The 17,588-nt window shown below is 29.8% G+C and overlaps 2 protein-coding genes across 3 annotated transcripts; both read left to right on the top strand.

Annotated features, from left to right (window-relative positions):
- The first annotated feature begins 653 nt into the window (after positions 1-653).
- LOC126661295 (F-box/WD-40 repeat-containing protein At3g52030) lies at positions 654-6,026 on the top strand. Of its 2 annotated transcripts, none has more exons than XM_050355115.2 (9): positions 654-941; positions 1,497-1,697; positions 2,250-2,319; positions 3,227-3,325; positions 3,426-3,529; positions 3,657-3,746; positions 4,053-4,189; positions 4,458-4,542; positions 5,394-6,026. In XM_050355115.2, exons 1-9 carry the CDS (start codon positions 772-774, stop codon positions 5,755-5,757), a joined length of 1,320 nt encoding a protein of 439 aa, XP_050211072.1. In that variant the 5' UTR covers positions 654-771; the 3' UTR covers positions 5,758-6,026. The 2 variants fall into 2 exon arrangements, with proteins under 2 accessions (XP_050211072.1, XP_050211073.1); XM_050355116.2 differs by having other exon boundaries at positions 659-941; positions 2,265-2,319.
- Positions 6,027-15,232: 9,206 nt separating this feature from the next.
- LOC126662202 (N-terminal acetyltransferase A complex catalytic subunit NAA10) lies at positions 15,233-17,348 on the top strand. Its single transcript, XM_050356102.2, has 2 exons — positions 15,233-15,620; positions 16,842-17,348. Exons 1-2 carry the CDS (start codon positions 15,321-15,323, stop codon positions 17,133-17,135), a joined length of 594 nt encoding a protein of 197 aa, XP_050212059.1. The 5' UTR covers positions 15,233-15,320; the 3' UTR covers positions 17,136-17,348.
- The last annotated feature ends 240 nt before the right edge of the window (positions 17,349-17,588 follow it).

The raw sequence follows: 17,588 nt of genomic DNA on the forward strand, positions 1-17,588 counted from the left end.
AATTTAATTAATACTTATATAATGATGTTGATAATTTTGTAGTTGTTTTATATTATTATGTAGAAAAACATTGTACTCAATTATTTAATTTTTTTACCTGATATAAGATATATTTGCCGATAAAAAATCATATGTACATTTGAATTGTAGTATATAATTTTTTTTATTCTTTATATATCGAAATTAATATTTTAATAGAATGAGTTACAAATTACATTCGGTACCCAGTTTCATAAATATTTACAAAAATAATTTTATCTATTTTTATTTATTTATTATCGTTTATACTCACATCACTTTATCATATATAGTGATACCTTGCATTTGCAGTTGAAAGCATCAATTAGGAGCTTCCTTATCATTTTTAACCTAAAACTTTTTATATATGGAGTTTTATTTTTATTTATATAGTATGCATGTTGAAATTTATTGAACAAATAAAATTATGTATATATATAAGATATATCTTTATAAAATTCAAAATAAAAATATAAAAAATAGTTCCTAATTGTAAATCTATTGCCGGAATTTTTGGTCCATAATTAATAAAAGTGATTGCATAAAAATAATTTTTTGAAAGTAACTCATGGTTAACTACTGTCGTTTAGACTTTGTGCGTAGTTTCGATTTAGACCACAATTAACAAAGAATCGCTAAAATTGAAGTGTTTATTCATATAATCGTCGTCACTGGGCGGGGCGTAAAGCAAGCACAAGCTGCAACTCTCTCATAATCATCTGAGCCTCTCAAGCCGGAAATTCACCTCCAATAATGAACCCAACCCAATCCTACAAAAATCGGTCTCCTCCGGCCAACACTAAAAGGACCAGCCGGTTCCGTCCAACGACAATCCATCTGCTAGAAAACGACATCCTCTGTATAATCTTCTCCTTCCTCGACTTTTTCGACCTCGTTCGCTGCTCTGTTGTTTGCACCTCATGGTAATAATTCACTCTCTTTTTTTATTCTCTTTTTTCTGCACTAGTTTGGTCTAGTGGTATAAGTTTAAGCTATCTTGGGGGTCGCGGGTTCAAACCTGGCTAACAAATGGAATGGTTGAGACTTCACTGTTGGTCATTATAGTCCGGAATTACAGTATGTGAGCGGTCCTCACCGGGTTGGTTTTTTTTAATAAAAATACCTATTTTCACCTAAATGTTGCAAACATATGTTCTAATCTTTCTTTTTTACAAAAATACGCTCTTTTGATAGATTATTGGTAGATGATCGATAGAATATTGGTGGATGCCGATTTTTGCAAAACAAAAAGTTAAAAAAGCTATTTTTGCAAGGTAGGAGCCTATTGTTGCAAAAATTTCAAAAAATATTATATGAGGCGTAATTTCCTCACCGGGGTTTCATAGTGATTCCCGACTCGGTTTGGGAGAGTTAGTCCTTACCACCGAAAAAATAAAAGTCACTCTTTCTCTTTGTTTGTTTTATTGTTTTATTGCTAATTTAGATAGTTAATATGACAAATGTGTTTTATTGTAAAGGAATGCATTGATCAAGAATTCAAAGTTACTGCAGTTACTTTATTTGAAGCAGCACCAACTAGAGAGTAATGGTATTAATAATGGTGAATTAGAGGAGACAATAAGTGGGTTTATAGAGGAGTTAGCTATGAAGCATCATAAAGAAGCTTTAGTTGAGCCTGATTTTGTTTATATTGACAAATGGAAAGGCCATTCGCTTGGGTATGTTTCTTATTCTTCTTATGTTTTCTTAATCTACTTATCATTATCAATGCTTGTTTTATATATGAATAGTAAGTTTTATTTGATGGAATGTGCTTTGGATAGTCTAAAAACAAAGAATTCAATTCGATTCAATGCGATTCGGTTTTATGTTTAGTCAATTCTCATGTTTGGAGAATAAATACTAGCCAGGATTCAATACTTTGAACTTAGAATAATAAACATTGTATAACGAGAGGATGATATGATAGTGCATGAGTTTAAATTAATTGAACCTTTTTATATGCTTTAGTTGCAAACAAGGCCAATGAGTGCGTTCCCGCTGAATGTTTAAAACCCAAGAACAAAATTCAGTTATGATCTATTTGAAAAGTTCATAGTTGTTGGAATTTATGTTTTTCAAGGGAAAAAAATTGAATATTAAACAAAAGGGGAAAACGGTTTTGCAGAGATTGTAACTTAATTGAACTCATGATGATTTTATTTTAAAGAATGTCTATTAGTTTGTATACACAAAGTTGTGCAGGTAACTGAATTGTATTATGATATAAGCTTGTTTTCAATTAGGATTGACCAGTGCCGTATGAAGATGGGCTTGCTTCTTACTGGTGTGGGTGATAAGGTATCACAATATCCCATTTAAGTTAATTTGTTTCTGATTGAGTGCTTGGATTTTATAACAATGTTTGCTAAAGAGCCTTTGATGATTTATTCGCATCTTGGCCGCATTACCTAATTTCATGAACCACATTGTTCATAATTTTGATTCTATTCAACAAATTACTTCTGTTTATATTGTTGTGAGCTCATCAGCGTTATTTTAATCCACTTTGTTTTCCCTAAATATTCTATGAAATATTTTACATGTTACAATCATCCATAGGTTAATTAAGTTGAACAATGGTGACTCGTGATACAAATTGAGGATAGAGGTATCAAATAGAAATATGGATATAACTTGCTATATATATATATGAACACGTGTTTTCTATTAATGCATTGCTTGCATGGATCTGTACTGATGTGCTTCAACAGAAAAAACATGTTAAATCCTAAATTGGTCAACTGCATATCAGAAAATTCTCTCTTTCTATTTGCTTAAATTTGTAGCTCATAGTAAAGGGAAGTGTGGATCTTGATATTTGAGGCTTGCCCAATGCCTTCTTTGCACAATAAATGATGGATACTTTATGCATTATCAGATTCAGTTTTGTGTTAGATCAATGTAGAGAAATTGAAGAAGGCTCAATTTGTTGAAATGAATTTGGTAACTTTTTAGTTGCATCAGTAATATGTTATAGGCAGTGTTATGTTTTCTGTTTTAGTGGTTGAATAGAGTTATTTTCTGATAATTTTGCTTTATAACAAGAAGGTCCACCTATGTTTGAATTAATAGTAATTAGTATGTCTCTTATGTACTTTTTGGCTGGACGTTCTATTAAACTTAATGTGATTGCTTTGCTATGTATCTGTTTTGCTCTTAATAGAGTATATAACATTTGCTTTGTAATGCAACTCTATGATGGTAGGTTATTCGTATGTGGTCAATAGAAAGCTACAAATGCGTGGAAGAATACTCCATTCCAAATGCATTCTCCTTAGCTGACTTTGATTTTGACGAGAGCAAGGTAACTTATAGATGTATCATTATATTGAAGCATCTCGTGTTGAAGGACCCTGACTTAATGGTCCTGTTTTGCTCCAATTGCTTATCACATATTCTTGGAGATTGTTGGTTTGATTGGCACGCGGCTATGCTTATGGAGGCGCAATGGGAAGACAAGTACATTTTTATTACATGAAGGCACTCATACGAAGGGTCTATGCATGCGGTATAAACAAGCAAAATTATCTTACCACATCAAGCGTATTTTGATTAGATAAAGTAGATCTTCATTTGGTGTGATTTTGTGCAAGTTGGTTTTGACTCGAACTAATTTATTTAATGTTTCCGTTAAGCTACTCTGATCCAGAAGCAGTCATTGGATGTGACGATGGAACAGCTCATGTTTTTGACATGTACAGTAAGAAATGTTCTAATATCATTAGGTGTGTATTGCTATAATTTTTTTTATTATAGTTTCCTTTCTTCAATACTAGTTCACAAAAATAAATATCATTCTGTGTATAGTTTGATCTTGTCAAAAGTTAATTATTTCAGCAAACATCCGATATCAATGTCATGGTGAAATTAGAAAATTTTGTAATGCTTGCACAACCATTTGAACTCGTAAATTAGACAGAATGTGCACGTAAAATGGAAAACAGTTAGATTATATTCATTTTTTGTTGTTAAAATATTAACTTTTTTTTCTTTATAAAATTACATTTGATTATGCCATCTCTTTACTGCAGGATGCATAATGAGCCTGTGACATGCTTGGCTTTGGGTGATGATCAGTTGATTCTTGGTGGTTCCTCATTAGGGAGGATCACGGTATCTGATTATTCTTGCGATCAGATAGCTACACTAAAACCAACTGATTCTCTAGGTTGCAATTTTTCACCAATTTAGCTTTGCTATTAATTCTATTTATCTATAATCTTGTTTTTTATTCATTTTTTGCAAGTCCTTTTACCATTTCTTTTTAAGAAATTGTTTTCTTATCCTTCTGTTAATACAGAGTCATAATTAATGACAAAAAACATTGCTATCTGTTTAGCTTCTTGTTTTGTCTTGTTGGCAAATGCACTGATTTTCATGTTATTCTGCATTGCAAATGAATTTGCATAATTCTAATTCAGCTTTCTGTACCACAGGCATCAAGACTTTGTGTTTCGATCCTCGTACTTATCAGGTGTTTGCTGGAACGGCTGGCGGATATGCATCTTGTTGGGACCTTCGGTACACAGTTCACAACTTATTCTTTTGCATCATCCAAATAGATTTTAATATCAATTTAGATATGTTTGTCACATATGTTAACTTGTCCACAAAATAGTAATTGTGGCAGCAGTAGGCGTCAGTCTAGAAAATGCACATATCCCAACTATTTATGTGTATAACTTAGAGGGAAATTCTTATCTACACTAGGTGTATTATATAACCAATGGTAGGATTTAAGGTATAGTTTAAGTTGTGAGACATGTGTTAAATTTTTATTAGACCAGTGTTAAACTCTCAAAATACGCATCAATCATCCAACCATTCCCCAACTTAGATATCATTCTTGTTGGCTGCTCAATTTTTTTAATGGGATGTATCTACTAGAGCTAAGATGTGGATTTCTGGATGATTAACACATCAAAGATTTTGAGCCAGCATACTTCTGTTCATGTTTGTAGTCGCCATTTGTATTCATGCGCGATGAAATGTATAGAAAAGCCCATATGTGTTTTCATTCAACTGCTACCATATGCTAAATTATACATGGAAACTATATTATATATATATTATCAATTAAGATGCCATTTTAATGTTCGGTTTTTTCAGTCGATTTGGTTAACATATGGTAGAAATAAAACTAAAGCTGAAAACCGAACTTTCTACTCACTCACATTCAAAGTAATTCTGTTAACCATTTTATCCAAATCAGAATAAATTTCAGTCATGTCTGGTTTGGAAAGACGCTCTAATTCGGTTTTTGCTCAAACCTACATGTTGTAATCCGACAAATGATTAAAGATACAACGCATTTTGTTATGTGAAGTCTTGTGAGCATTATTAATTGATTTTACTTGTTGGTTTTCTTTCAGGATGATGAGACGATTATGGCAAACTCGAGTGAGTCCAAATGTTATATACTCGCTGCAGCATCTAAGTACTGACAAATCAACATTAGTAGCTGGCGGAATAGACGGCGTGCTGCGTATCCTTGATCGAAACAACGGTGACGTTCTCACTAGCTATATAATCGACCAAGATGCTGCATCGAGTTCCTCCGGATATGCACATGGAGCTATTGAAAGAAGAATAGGGGTAAAACTTCTCAGCGAGACCGACATTGACCAAATTCCGAGAAGTTTTAGACCTTCAATTACATGTCTAGCTGTTGGGATGAAGAAGGTAGTCACAACTCACAATAGCAACTACATCAGAGTATGGAAATTCAAGAAATGATACACTGTTACTTTGTGAGTAGATTACTGATAAATACCATAGATTTGTGTTATGGTTTCTCGATTCCGTTGCAAAATTGATTTTGTAGTTAATTTTAGAAGAATTTAACAATTTCTGAAAATTAGAGAATGGCTGATCCAAAATTTAGACGGACTTTCATTTAGAGGTTGCAAATCTTCCACCTGAACTGTATTTGAGGTTAGCATCACTGACTTTCCTGTCTGTATAACAGTTCATTATATACATATTGTTTTATACCTTCTGTAAAATTCTAGGCTCTCACCAGCGTATATTATTATTCATTAAATTATAAATATATGTTAGTTGTTTTACACTTTATCAATAGAAAAACTATTATATTGAATTACTTGAACTATATTTAAATGTGTATCATTAGGTGTAATATATTCCGTATAAGTAAAAAATAGGCCAATTCACTCAAATATAACCAACTTTTTTGACATTTTACATTTATATCCCAACTTTTCAAAAACATCAATTTTGGCGTACATTTTAATTATAGCTATTTATTTAATCTATCTATCTATCTATAGGGACAGGCAAAATTACGTTAATAGGCTTCATTAAGGGTATAATTTATAATTGAAAAGATAAAACTAATAAAAAGTTACAATTCAAATAATATAATATAATAGAAGCTAAATAGAAATTAACGATTCTAATGAAATTATATTTGGATTAGGATTGCTTTTTTTCTTTTACGTAGAAGCAAATATAAATTAGAGGTATAAGAATTTGACTTAGGTAGAAGAAGTGGAGATTAGCTCAAATAGTTATACTATTTCTTTAAATATAAAGCAACAATTAGCAATACGAAGGTAGGTCTTTTATTGTTCAGTGCATATATTTATCAATAATGCTTTTGCTGGAGTCAAAAGTTTTCTATTTTGTTTGAGAAGACAAGGTATTGATACATATAAATGCCCCCCCGAAAGCTTGCGAAGGTTAGATTGATTTATTTCAAACAAAATATTGTTATATATGAATGGTTCAACTAAGGTAAAATTGTTTTTACAAGTGCCGATGGAAATTTTTTATTTTTTTACAAATTTAATTTAATAAAAAAACAACAATCCTAAATTCAATCCAACACTAACAAAAATACGTTTGCCATGCCATGAGATAGCCAATATAATTTTCTAATTCTAATAGATAAAAAGTTTAACTTAAACAAAACAAATTAGAGTGTTAGTGTAATTCTAATGACTAAGAAGTTTAATCTAAGTAAAAAAGAAGAAGTTACGTTATCTGTAATTCTAATAAACTGAATTTATTTTTTTAATAAATTAACTAAATTTAATCCTAGACTAATAAAAATGCATAATTTTATCAAAAAAAATAGTTTGGAATGAGATAACCATGCTAATTTTTTAATTCCAATAGATAATTCCAATTAATTGTGGCATATTTAAAAAATAAGACTAATAAAAAATTAATAGGATTAGTATTTCGCTAAGTATGAAATACTAAGAAACAAACGCATATAAAACTCCTATGGATTATAGTATTTCGCTAAACATGAAATACTTAATAAAAATGTATATAAAACTCCTATTTGTTGTTGTAACTTGTAAGTATTCAATTTGAGAAGGGATCGAGTCAGAGGTGGCCAGAAGTTGAGTTAGTGTCTCTGTTTAGTATTTCATATTGTAGCAAATTTGCATTCATAAAGGTTTTTCTTTATAATTAAAATAATGGTTTTGAAATAAAAAAATATGTTCGGTTTTAGTTAAAAGCATCAATACTGTTACTTGCTACCTTCCCAAATATGTTTATTAGAAACATGGCTTGCCTTTAACCCTAACTCCATGCAAAACCATGCAAAATCCATGTATAATATATAGAAAAGAGAAATATTTAAATTAAAAGAAAATTAATAGTAATTTTAATATAATTTCACAAATTTTCTCCATTGATAATATTATTTTTAAATCGGTGAGGGATTACTATAAATATTTTTTAATTGACATCACACTTCTATAAAAATAACAAATTTCAATAATAATTAATAATAAAATATTATTTAATTTCTGAAAATCTATATATAATTCAAATTCATTTTTTAACTAATCTCATTTTAACTAAAAATAGTGTATTAATATAACAGGTCATATAAATATTACTCACTTGCTATAATTTTAATTTAATTTATAATAATTTATTAAAACAAAAATATTAAATTATATTTTAATAATATATATAACGGGTCCTATAAATATCATTCAAGTGCCATAATTTTAATTTAAATAAATAGTAATATTTATTAAAAATTAAAATATTATATTTAATATATATAACGGGTCACGTAAATGCCGCTCACGCGCGTAGCACGTGGCGAAACGCTAGTAACTATCTTATATGTGGGAAGGGGGGGGGACAGGCAAAATTACAGTAATAGGCTTCATTAAGGGTATAATTTATATTAATAATTTAAAATATAAATAAACATGTTATAAAGAATGTTATAAATCGTAATAATTCAGATATTTAAGTGGTGGAATTATACTGAAACGCTGGAATTGAAAGAAGTTTCAAATTGTAAATTTACAGTTTTCGGAAATAAAATAATGGCTATATTTTTCAAGTATAACACTTATATTGAAACACTTTAATTGGAAGTCTATAATACTAAATTGAATTGGACTCTTAAAATGCAAGCTGATTGGAAATTATTATATAGCACTACAACAATTATAATATTAGGTGGCAAACATTTTTGAAATAAGTGTTACTCATGTTTAATAGTTTTTATTTGGCAAAACACATACAAAAGCCCCTTTACTTTAACTGTTTTGTTCAAGAGACCCTTTTCTCAAAGTTTGTCACGTCTGGGTCCCTGTACTTGTCAATAATCTAATTTTAAAGCCCTTATGTGGACGGAAAATGGTAAGTGTTACTCACTCTCCGTTATTTAACAGAAAAAAGTGATGTGGCAATTTTTTCCATGTAACGAGGTCCACGTGGCATTAATTTTTAGGACTTATATTACATTAATTCACAACTTAATAAAACAATGTAAAACAAGATAAATTTGATGGCAAAATTGTTATTTTGCCATCATCTTCTTCGTTTAACAATTCAGATTTCAATGGCCGGCAGTTACATCTGCAGCCACCACCACCACCTCTGTTCCTAAACCCACAGCTCCACCTATTTTTTCCAGATCGTCAATCTCCATTTGCCAATTTATGCTTTCTTTTTCCCGAAATCCAACCCCCCACTGTCCTCTCCACATCTCCAACGTAAATTCCGAACCCACCACTGCTGTCCCTTCCACCACCACCAGGTCTTACACATGATGTTCATCACCGAACTGGTTCTACCTAAATAACATCTAATAACCGCATTTTCACAAAAAACACACTATTTCTGAACAAATACATCAGCCTCAAACCCATGTCTAAACCTATTCTGGTTCAGGAAAATTATCAAACAGGTTATGTGCATAACAAATTTCTCCAAAATTTGAACTTCAGTTTTCGAATTTAGTAATCAAGAAGACAGCAATTTAGAAACGAAAAAATGGGCATTGATTTGATATAAGTGAGTTATGTTCAGTGAATTGTCGATTTTAAAGCTTAAATGGTGAATATCAAAGGAACATCAAATTTTTTATAATAAAGTAGAGATTGAGAGCCATGAATTTGCAGATTTTGGTTTTTGTTTAATTTCTTAGGTTTTTCATTTCAGTTTTGCTTTTTTAGATTTAAATGTTGTGTGGTGGTGGAATTGACAAAAGCTGTGTTAGCTTGGCCGGCTGGTGATTCATGAAGTGGAGAAGAAAAATTAAAATAATGTTTCTCAGTTTCAGAAAATAAAGCGGAGAAAAAGAGAAAAAAAGGAAAAATTTCTTAAAAGGTGCTTTAATTTTTATATATTGTACACATTTTTATAGGGATTAAAAGCAACAAAATTAAACTAATTTTTCCTTTCACACTCTCACATAACGCAAGTGAGTTACACTTGCCATTTTCCATCCATAAAAGGGCCTTAAAATTGAATTATTGACAAGTACAGGGATTCAGACGTGACAAACTTTGAAATAGGGACCTTTCGAATAAAACTGATAAAGTAGAGGGGTCTCCGTATGGGTTTTGCCTTTTTATTTCAATAAAAAATAATTTATATCAATATATTAAAAGATAAAAACATTTATTAAAAAATTAAATTATTATTTAATATATAAAACAGGCCATATAAATATCACGCACATACTACAGTTTTAAATTGAATGAAAAAATCATGATAATTTATCATAAACTAAAATATTATATATAACGGGGAACAAAGAATCAAATCGCCCCCTCAACTTGGCACAAAATATCAAATGAGTCAATTTCACCATTTTTGGTACAAACAGACCCAAAACTTGCGTTTTCGTATCAATAAGCCCCCTTAGAAAGTGAGTTTCTTAATTTCATTTAATTAACTTAAATAATTATAATTAATTATAATTTAGTTTTTAATTATAACCTAATTAAAACCCTAATCAACTACAACCCTAATTATATCCTAATTAACTGTAATTAAATTAATAAAACACAATTAATCCTAATTAAATTAATTCTAATCCTAATTACATAAATTTAACCCTCAACAACTAGCTGCCGTCGCCCTTAAACCATCGCTCAGCAGACTCTGCCGCCACCATCTCCTCCGCCACCACCAGCAAACCAACGCCCAACAAATCATCGTTGACCATGTCTCCATAATCACCTCCAACGGTGGTTGAGTCTGTTCGCGTGGCTCAGAAAAAAGAAACCCAGATGGTTCGTTTGCCATCTAGGTTTGTCGCAGTCACCGACAGCCACCCCGAAAGCCACCTTCAACCACCTGCTAAGAAGAAAGACGAACGACAACAACGAAGCAACAGAACCAACAGAACCAACAAAGCAATGACAAATCTTCTCCCTCACAGCGCCGGACGAACAAACATTTCATGTCTTCGTCGTCGACGAAGATGAACCAAAGAAACCAACTACTGGTTCGCCGAAGACGAAGACCCACCTATTCATTACTTCGGAAATGGCATGTTTTCAAGGTTAGAGATCCGGTGAAGGTAGACAAAAATGGAGAAGAAGGTGAGGATGACAGCGGTAAAGAGGAATCAGGAAGAAGAATAGGGTTTAATGGAAAAAAGGCAAAAACAGTCCCTCAAATTTTATTTAAATTGTAAACAGATTTTTGAATTTTTAAAATTACATTTATAAATAAAATTTAGAAATGATTAAATGTTAATTTGAGGAAAAACAAAATATTAAGGGTCTTTTTAAACTTTTTTTTATGTTATTAGTGGAGAGTGAAACTCACTCAAGGGGGTGCGACTGGGAAAGGGCGGTGGAGGGGGCAATTTGATACGAAAACGTAAGTTTTGGGTCTGTTCGTATCAAAAACGGCGAAATTGACTCATTTGATATTTTGTGCCAAGTTGAGGGGGTGATTTGATCCTTCGTTCATATAACGGGCCATGTAATTTAGCCATGTATACATATATGAATCTGAGTTATATAAAAAAATTATTTGAAGTTATTTAACTTAAAATTAATTTTAATATAAATAATAATTTATTTAAACTTAAATATTGTATATAATAATTTAATTAGTATAATATATAACGGGTCATATAGATATCACCCACGTCTCAAAATTTTAACTTTAAAAAAAAATAAAGTGTTGATTTGACAGTATAATTAGTATATAATATATATAATGGGTCATATGAATGTCGCTCACGTGCGTAGCACGTGGCGAAACGCTAGTAACTATACTATAAGAGCGAAGGGGGGGGGAGGACAGGCAAATTTACGATATTAGCCTTTAATAATTAAAATAATTACAAATATAAAAATTGTTAAGATAATAATATAGAAATTAGTTGCTGATCGAATTGTAATTGATTTAGAATTACTTTTTTTTCTTCGTAAAAGTGAAATTAATTTAATGTGTAAGAGTTTGATTTCAATATAGTTTAGTCAACTTACTCCTTTAGATAATTGAGAGTATTAAAGATATGAGCAAAGTTCAACAATTTTTCGACAATCAATATAGCAGTCCAACTCCTTCATCTTTTTGTAATTTATTTAATTAATATTATATATATAATTATTTATATAACAGATTGTATAAATATCAATAATTTACTATAATTTGAGATTAAATAAAAAGTAATTTATACAAATAAATATTATATATATTACGGGTCATATAAATATAGCTCTTAAATTTAATATAGTTAGATTTAAGTAGAATTAAATTAAATATAATAAAATTGAAATACTATAACAATTATAGATTTAATAGAATTCTCAAAATATTGGAATATTATGACAGTTTGAAGTTTAATAGGTTTCTCAAAGCACCTATATATAAATTGTTTTATATAAATTGAACTCATCATTTAACATGAAAGTTAAATTAATTTTAACAAGAAAAATTCCATCAAAAGGACTGCCAGCATTTTGGCTTCTAACAAGATATGTAACGTGTGTATTATAGAATTATTTGTTACTTTATTAGGTAAAACAAAATTTTATTTTTAAGTATTATTGTTCCTTTGTGTTGTGTGCTTAGCATCAGAATAAGTGTTTATGTTAGTTTTGTATTTTATAATTTGTAATTTGTGGCAGGAAACATTGTTATAGATACTGATTTAACACGTGCCTATGATGTATTTATGGTAGGATAAAAATTTATTGTGTTAGTAGTTATTAAAAACCTGGTTTTTCTCTCTCGATCATAATATTTTTACTTTTGATCTTAATTTCTCTTTTTTTCCTTTTCAGGTTTTTACATCTTTTTCAAGTGGTAACTATTTAATAATTTTTCATATCAATAACTAAATAATAACTATCGATCACTTTTATATATTGCAGGTTCTATTTTTCAGTTGAAATCAAAAATTTGGAATGAAGTTATCCCTGAGCTGATTAAGCAAGCAGCTATTATAAATGTAATTTTTAATTTTATACTTTCATTTAGTTTGTTTTTATTGATTTTTTTTAATATCATAGTTGTCTTTTATTTGACTTTAGATTTAATACCTAAAATTACTCCATATGACATTTACACTACAATAGTCACCATAAATTTTGTTTAATTTATGTGAATCTTCTTTATTAGGGTATATAATCAGTGTGTTTATTTTCATCTAATTTGTCAATTACAATAAAACAATAAATCTATACACTAATTTGTCAATTACAATAAAACGATAAATTTAAATACGTAGATCTATAATTAAATATAAATTGTTATTATGATTATTAAAATATATATAACAAAGTTCATTTACAAATAATTACCTCCACTAAATAATGTATATTTAGTAAATTATACTCCTATTCAAATTTAAATGATAATAACGGGTCACGTAAATATCGCTCACGTGCGCAGCACGTGGCGAAACGCTAGTATACTATATATAAAAGCACGGATGGGGGGGGGGACATGCACATTTACCTAATGACCCTTCTTAATTTATAGCTAATTATTCACTTACACAAAGGTTTTATCGTAATTCATTAATTATTAATATTAATTAATATAATAATTACTACATAATTGACCTAAACTTCTTCTACTGGAACTGAAACTTATCTGTTAGATTTAATCTTCATATAAAACTCTTCGGTATCAGCTCTTTCAAATCAGCAAATTCGAGCTATATATCATTATTATCTAAGTTTTGAATCTTGAAATTTGTTTGGCTTGGTGAGCCACGCTCTTATACTGGCCTTTGCTTAAGACTTCTTGCTAAGATTTTTATTATTAATTAATATAGTATTTTTCTTTGACATGATCTTTATCTAATTTTCTTGATTTTGTACGTTGTGTTGCATGCTTCAAAACTGGACCGCAGAGGAAAGGAACAATTGCTTGGAGGAGACTCCTAAGATATTTGAGTATTTGGGAAAAATCCTTCATATAATTATGGATTGATCATCTGTGATGAATCTGATGATAGGAATAAGGAGATTTAAATCTGATGTAATATTTTATTTATTTTTATTATAATTCAAACAAACAAAAATAATATATATATACAATATGTAGTAGTTTAATTTTTTAAAGAGTCTTATTTGTGACTAATCTGAAGCACATGGAATTTGCTTGCTACTGCTTATACTAAAAGTAGTAAAACTACTAAAACTAAAATTCTTAATTAATTTAATAACATAGTTTATCAAAACTCTTAAAAATAAGAGTTCGATTAGGAATATTATTAATGTAATAGAAATCAAATCTAAACTAAAACTCATAATATAACTAGGTTAATTGTATATGTTTCGCCTACATATTTAATTATTCTATTCTCCATATAACTATTATTTTTTTTATTTGTTGCATTCAAAATACAATATCATCTTCTTTTCTAAAGTACAAACTAGAATAAATTATTTAAAATATTTAATTACTATTTAATCATCTAAAATTCTAATTAAGATAAACTACTTATAATAAATTGCTATTTTAATTTTTTATTTATATTCTCTATAAATAATTTTTAATATTATTTGATAATTTGACGAGTCACACTACGAGCCACATGTGAAACACGTAAAGCGACACTAGTTTCTTAAAAAATGGAAAAACCTTTTTGATATCTTTCATTTATGATCCAACTTTTTTGATATTGACCTCCTATTGAATAAAAAAATTGCCCACAAATAAAAAAGCCAAAATGTGGGGTGGCTTTTGTTGTTATTTAAAAATTGAAAAATATTTTTGTTAGTGAATTTATAAGATATTATAGAATAAAATTGGAAGATAAGTTAACAAAAATTAGTAGGTCATGTAGATCATAGTTTACACAAAACATGTTTAATCCATTTAATGTAAAACATATTAAAATAATCTATTAAACCTATTAACTAATGTACTAAATTAATTATATATATATGTATAAATATAATTTACTATCTAATATCTAAAAATATTAAGATACTTAAATAAATTTATGAATATTTATATATATATTTGAGTCATGTTAACTCGTTAACACAATTAAGTAAATAGATTTAAATGCGTCCTTTACGGGTTAGACAGGTTAAACTTGTTTAATGTATTTTTTGTGTTGTACGAATTGTTCAATTTATGATCTGAATTCGTATAAAATCAACCCGAATTTGTTTAATTCAATGTCATGTTGTGTCGTTTAAACTTATGGTGCCGTAAATTGTCACCCCTAGTGTTAGCGCTTCATTTCATAAGAAGCACAATTTAGGTCGCTTCTAAAATTTAAAAGTGTACTCTAAACAAACAAAATTATATAAAAAAATTTATCAAAAACTATATATATATATATATATATATATATAAATACTATTTATCCCGATATAAATTTTAAACATTTTAAAAATTGATAATTTTAGTAAAATTAAATATAATTATTAGGCCGAAAATTACACAATCCCAGCCCATTACTACCCCGTAATCAGAACCCATAGCCTCTATCCAAAGCAAGGAATCAAATTCATCCAAATCTCTCCTTCGTTAAAATCAAAAACCAAACCCTAACCCTAAAACCTCTGAAATCATCAGCTATGGTGTGCATAAGAAAGGCGACGATCGACGACTTGCTAGCAATGCAAGCATGCAATCTCCTTTGCTTGCCGGAGAATTACCAGATGAAATATTATTTCTACCACATCCTCTCGTGGCCGCAGCTTCTCTACGTCGCTGAAGATTATAACGGACGTATCGTCGGCTATGTGTTGGCTAAGATGGAAGAGGAATCCAATGAGTGTCACGGCCACATCACTTCGCTCGCCGTCCTCCGTACTCACCGGAAGTTGGGGCTTGCTACTAAGCTCATGAGCGCTGCTCAAATTGCCATGGAACAGGTCCCAATTTTTTAAAATTGTTTGTTGGTATAGGATTTTGGTTGGTTAAGTGATTTTTCGTGTTTACTAAATTAGAGAAGTCTAATTACGGAGTTAATTTATAAATTCAACTAAAAATTGGAATAATTAAATTGATTAGGAAAAATTAGCTAATAATGAAATCGGGACACTATTATCAAAATTAGAAGTTATGGATAGAATTTCAATAACCAGTAAAGGTTTGCAGCCTTTATTTATTTGGAAAGTTCATAATTTGTTAGAAGTTGATTATTGCAAGGTATGGAAATAATTTTGTTAGAAGAAAAAAATTAAATTTTGCTTAAATTGATATTCTTAAGCAAGAAATGAGTATTTTTTTTTCATTTCAATCAATGCTAACCATTGTCCCGAGAAGGGCTTGCGGTTTTTTTGACTTTAGAAAGTGGGTTAAGTTTGTAGGATTATGGATTTAGCCGTGTTGTTTGGGATTGATTGCAAGTCATGCGTTAATTCCTTTTATATCGGTATGTGTTTTTGTGATGGATATGGATTTGTACTATCAAAATTTTAATTTTGGGAATTGATTTAATTGTCTTTGTAATTGACTAAATTGATTGCTTTTTAGTTAATGTTTCGTGTTTGAAATGTCTAAAGTTATAGAAGCAATCATTTTAAAAGAAATGAAATCTTGCTAAAAGTGGCATGATTTTACAAGAACTGAATCAATTTCAACTCTTACAAATTATTTATTTAAAGCAAGTTAATTATTATATTATTAATGAACTTGAGTGGTTAAATGTTAAATACTAGCAGGTCCTAAATGAAAATGATTTTTATTACGTTGAATACATGTAATCGTTTCCTTACAGTTTCGTAGGATTTGTAAATTTGTTGTTTGATTGACCAAGTTAAATGCAGCAGCTGTTACATTATTGTAAATAAGTGTTCTTGTCGTCTTGAGGACAATTTGTTGTTTAGTTATATGATCGTATATGTTAAGCTTTACATGCTATTGAACTTTGAAACTACTTTTGTCTCTTAAGAGCAAAGTTTAAGCAAAATTTTCACTCTGGAAGAGCTAACTTCTGTAATTGTGATGGTAATTGCCAAGTTTATGTGGCAAATAGTAATATACTAACAATTTTTTAGGAAATTGATTTACCAAGAAAACTTTGATGAATAAAATTATGCGTTCGCAAATAATTTTGTGTATGTCTTAACTCATCAAGTTGCATTACACAGGTGTTTGGCGCAGAGTATGTATCACTGCATGTGAGGAAGAGTAATAGGGCAGCATTCAATCTGTATACAGAAACTTTGGGCTATAAGATTCATGATATTGAGGCAAAGTATTATGCTGACGGAGAAGATGCGTATGATATGCGGAAGCAGCTCAAGGGGAAGCAGAACCATCATCACGGACACCATCATCATGGAGGCGGCTGTTGTGCTGGTGATTCTAAATCTGTGCAAGCAAGACCAGAATCGAAATCAGAGGCAAAAGCCAGTACAAAATCGGAATCAAAAGCAGGATAATGGCAAAATGTGCAAAATCAATATTCGGAGAACTGGGCTAAGCTGTGATTCATACTCTTTGCTTGTTTGTATCCAGTAAGTTGTTTCTGGTGGTAATTATACATTTAATGACATGTTTCTGTCATTGCATTCCCATTTATGTATACGGTATGAGCATTGTTGTTTAATGATTGCTGCACCTTCTTAAGAAACATATTATAGATGCTTACTGAATATCAACTGTTAAGCCGTAGACCATTTTGCTATCTGTAATTCATTATATGTGTTTCCTTTCAAGAACATTTCCAACATGCTTTTATATCGGAATCTGCAGGTCTGCTGCTTTTAGCCGTAAATATAAGGGTTAATTCCTAAAAAAATCACGAACTTTACACGAAGTTTCATTTTAATCATGACCTTTCAAAGTTGTCATTTAAAGGCACAAACTTTCAGTTTGTTTCAAATCTATCATTT

The sequence above is a fragment of the Mercurialis annua genome, linkage group LG8 (assembly GCF_937616625.2).
Source record: "Mercurialis annua linkage group LG8, ddMerAnnu1.2, whole genome shotgun sequence".
In the NCBI taxonomy this organism is placed as follows: domain Eukaryota; kingdom Viridiplantae; phylum Streptophyta; class Magnoliopsida; order Malpighiales; family Euphorbiaceae; genus Mercurialis; species Mercurialis annua.

What these genes read in the sequence shown, in the direction of transcription:
- LOC126661295 (XM_050355115.2), top strand. Translation starts at nt 772, where the DNA reads ATGAACCCAACCCAATCCTACAAAAATCGGTCTCCTCCGGCCAACACT. An exon ending in TTGATTTTGACGAGAGCAAG is followed by an intron (nt 3,326 to 3,425) that starts GTAACTTATAGA and finishes ATATTCTTGGAG; the next exon opens with ATTGTTGGTTTGATTGGCAC. An exon ending in ACGAAGGGTCTATGCATGCG is followed by an intron (nt 3,530 to 3,656) that starts GTATAAACAAGC and finishes GTTTCCGTTAAG; the next exon opens with CTACTCTGATCCAGAAGCAG.
- LOC126662202 (XM_050356102.2), top strand. Translation starts at nt 15,321, where the DNA reads ATGGTGTGCATAAGAAAGGCGACGATCGACGACTTGCTAGCAATGCAA. An exon ending in CTCAAATTGCCATGGAACAG is followed by an intron (nt 15,621 to 16,841) that starts GTCCCAATTTTT and finishes TGCATTACACAG; the next exon opens with GTGTTTGGCGCAGAGTATGT.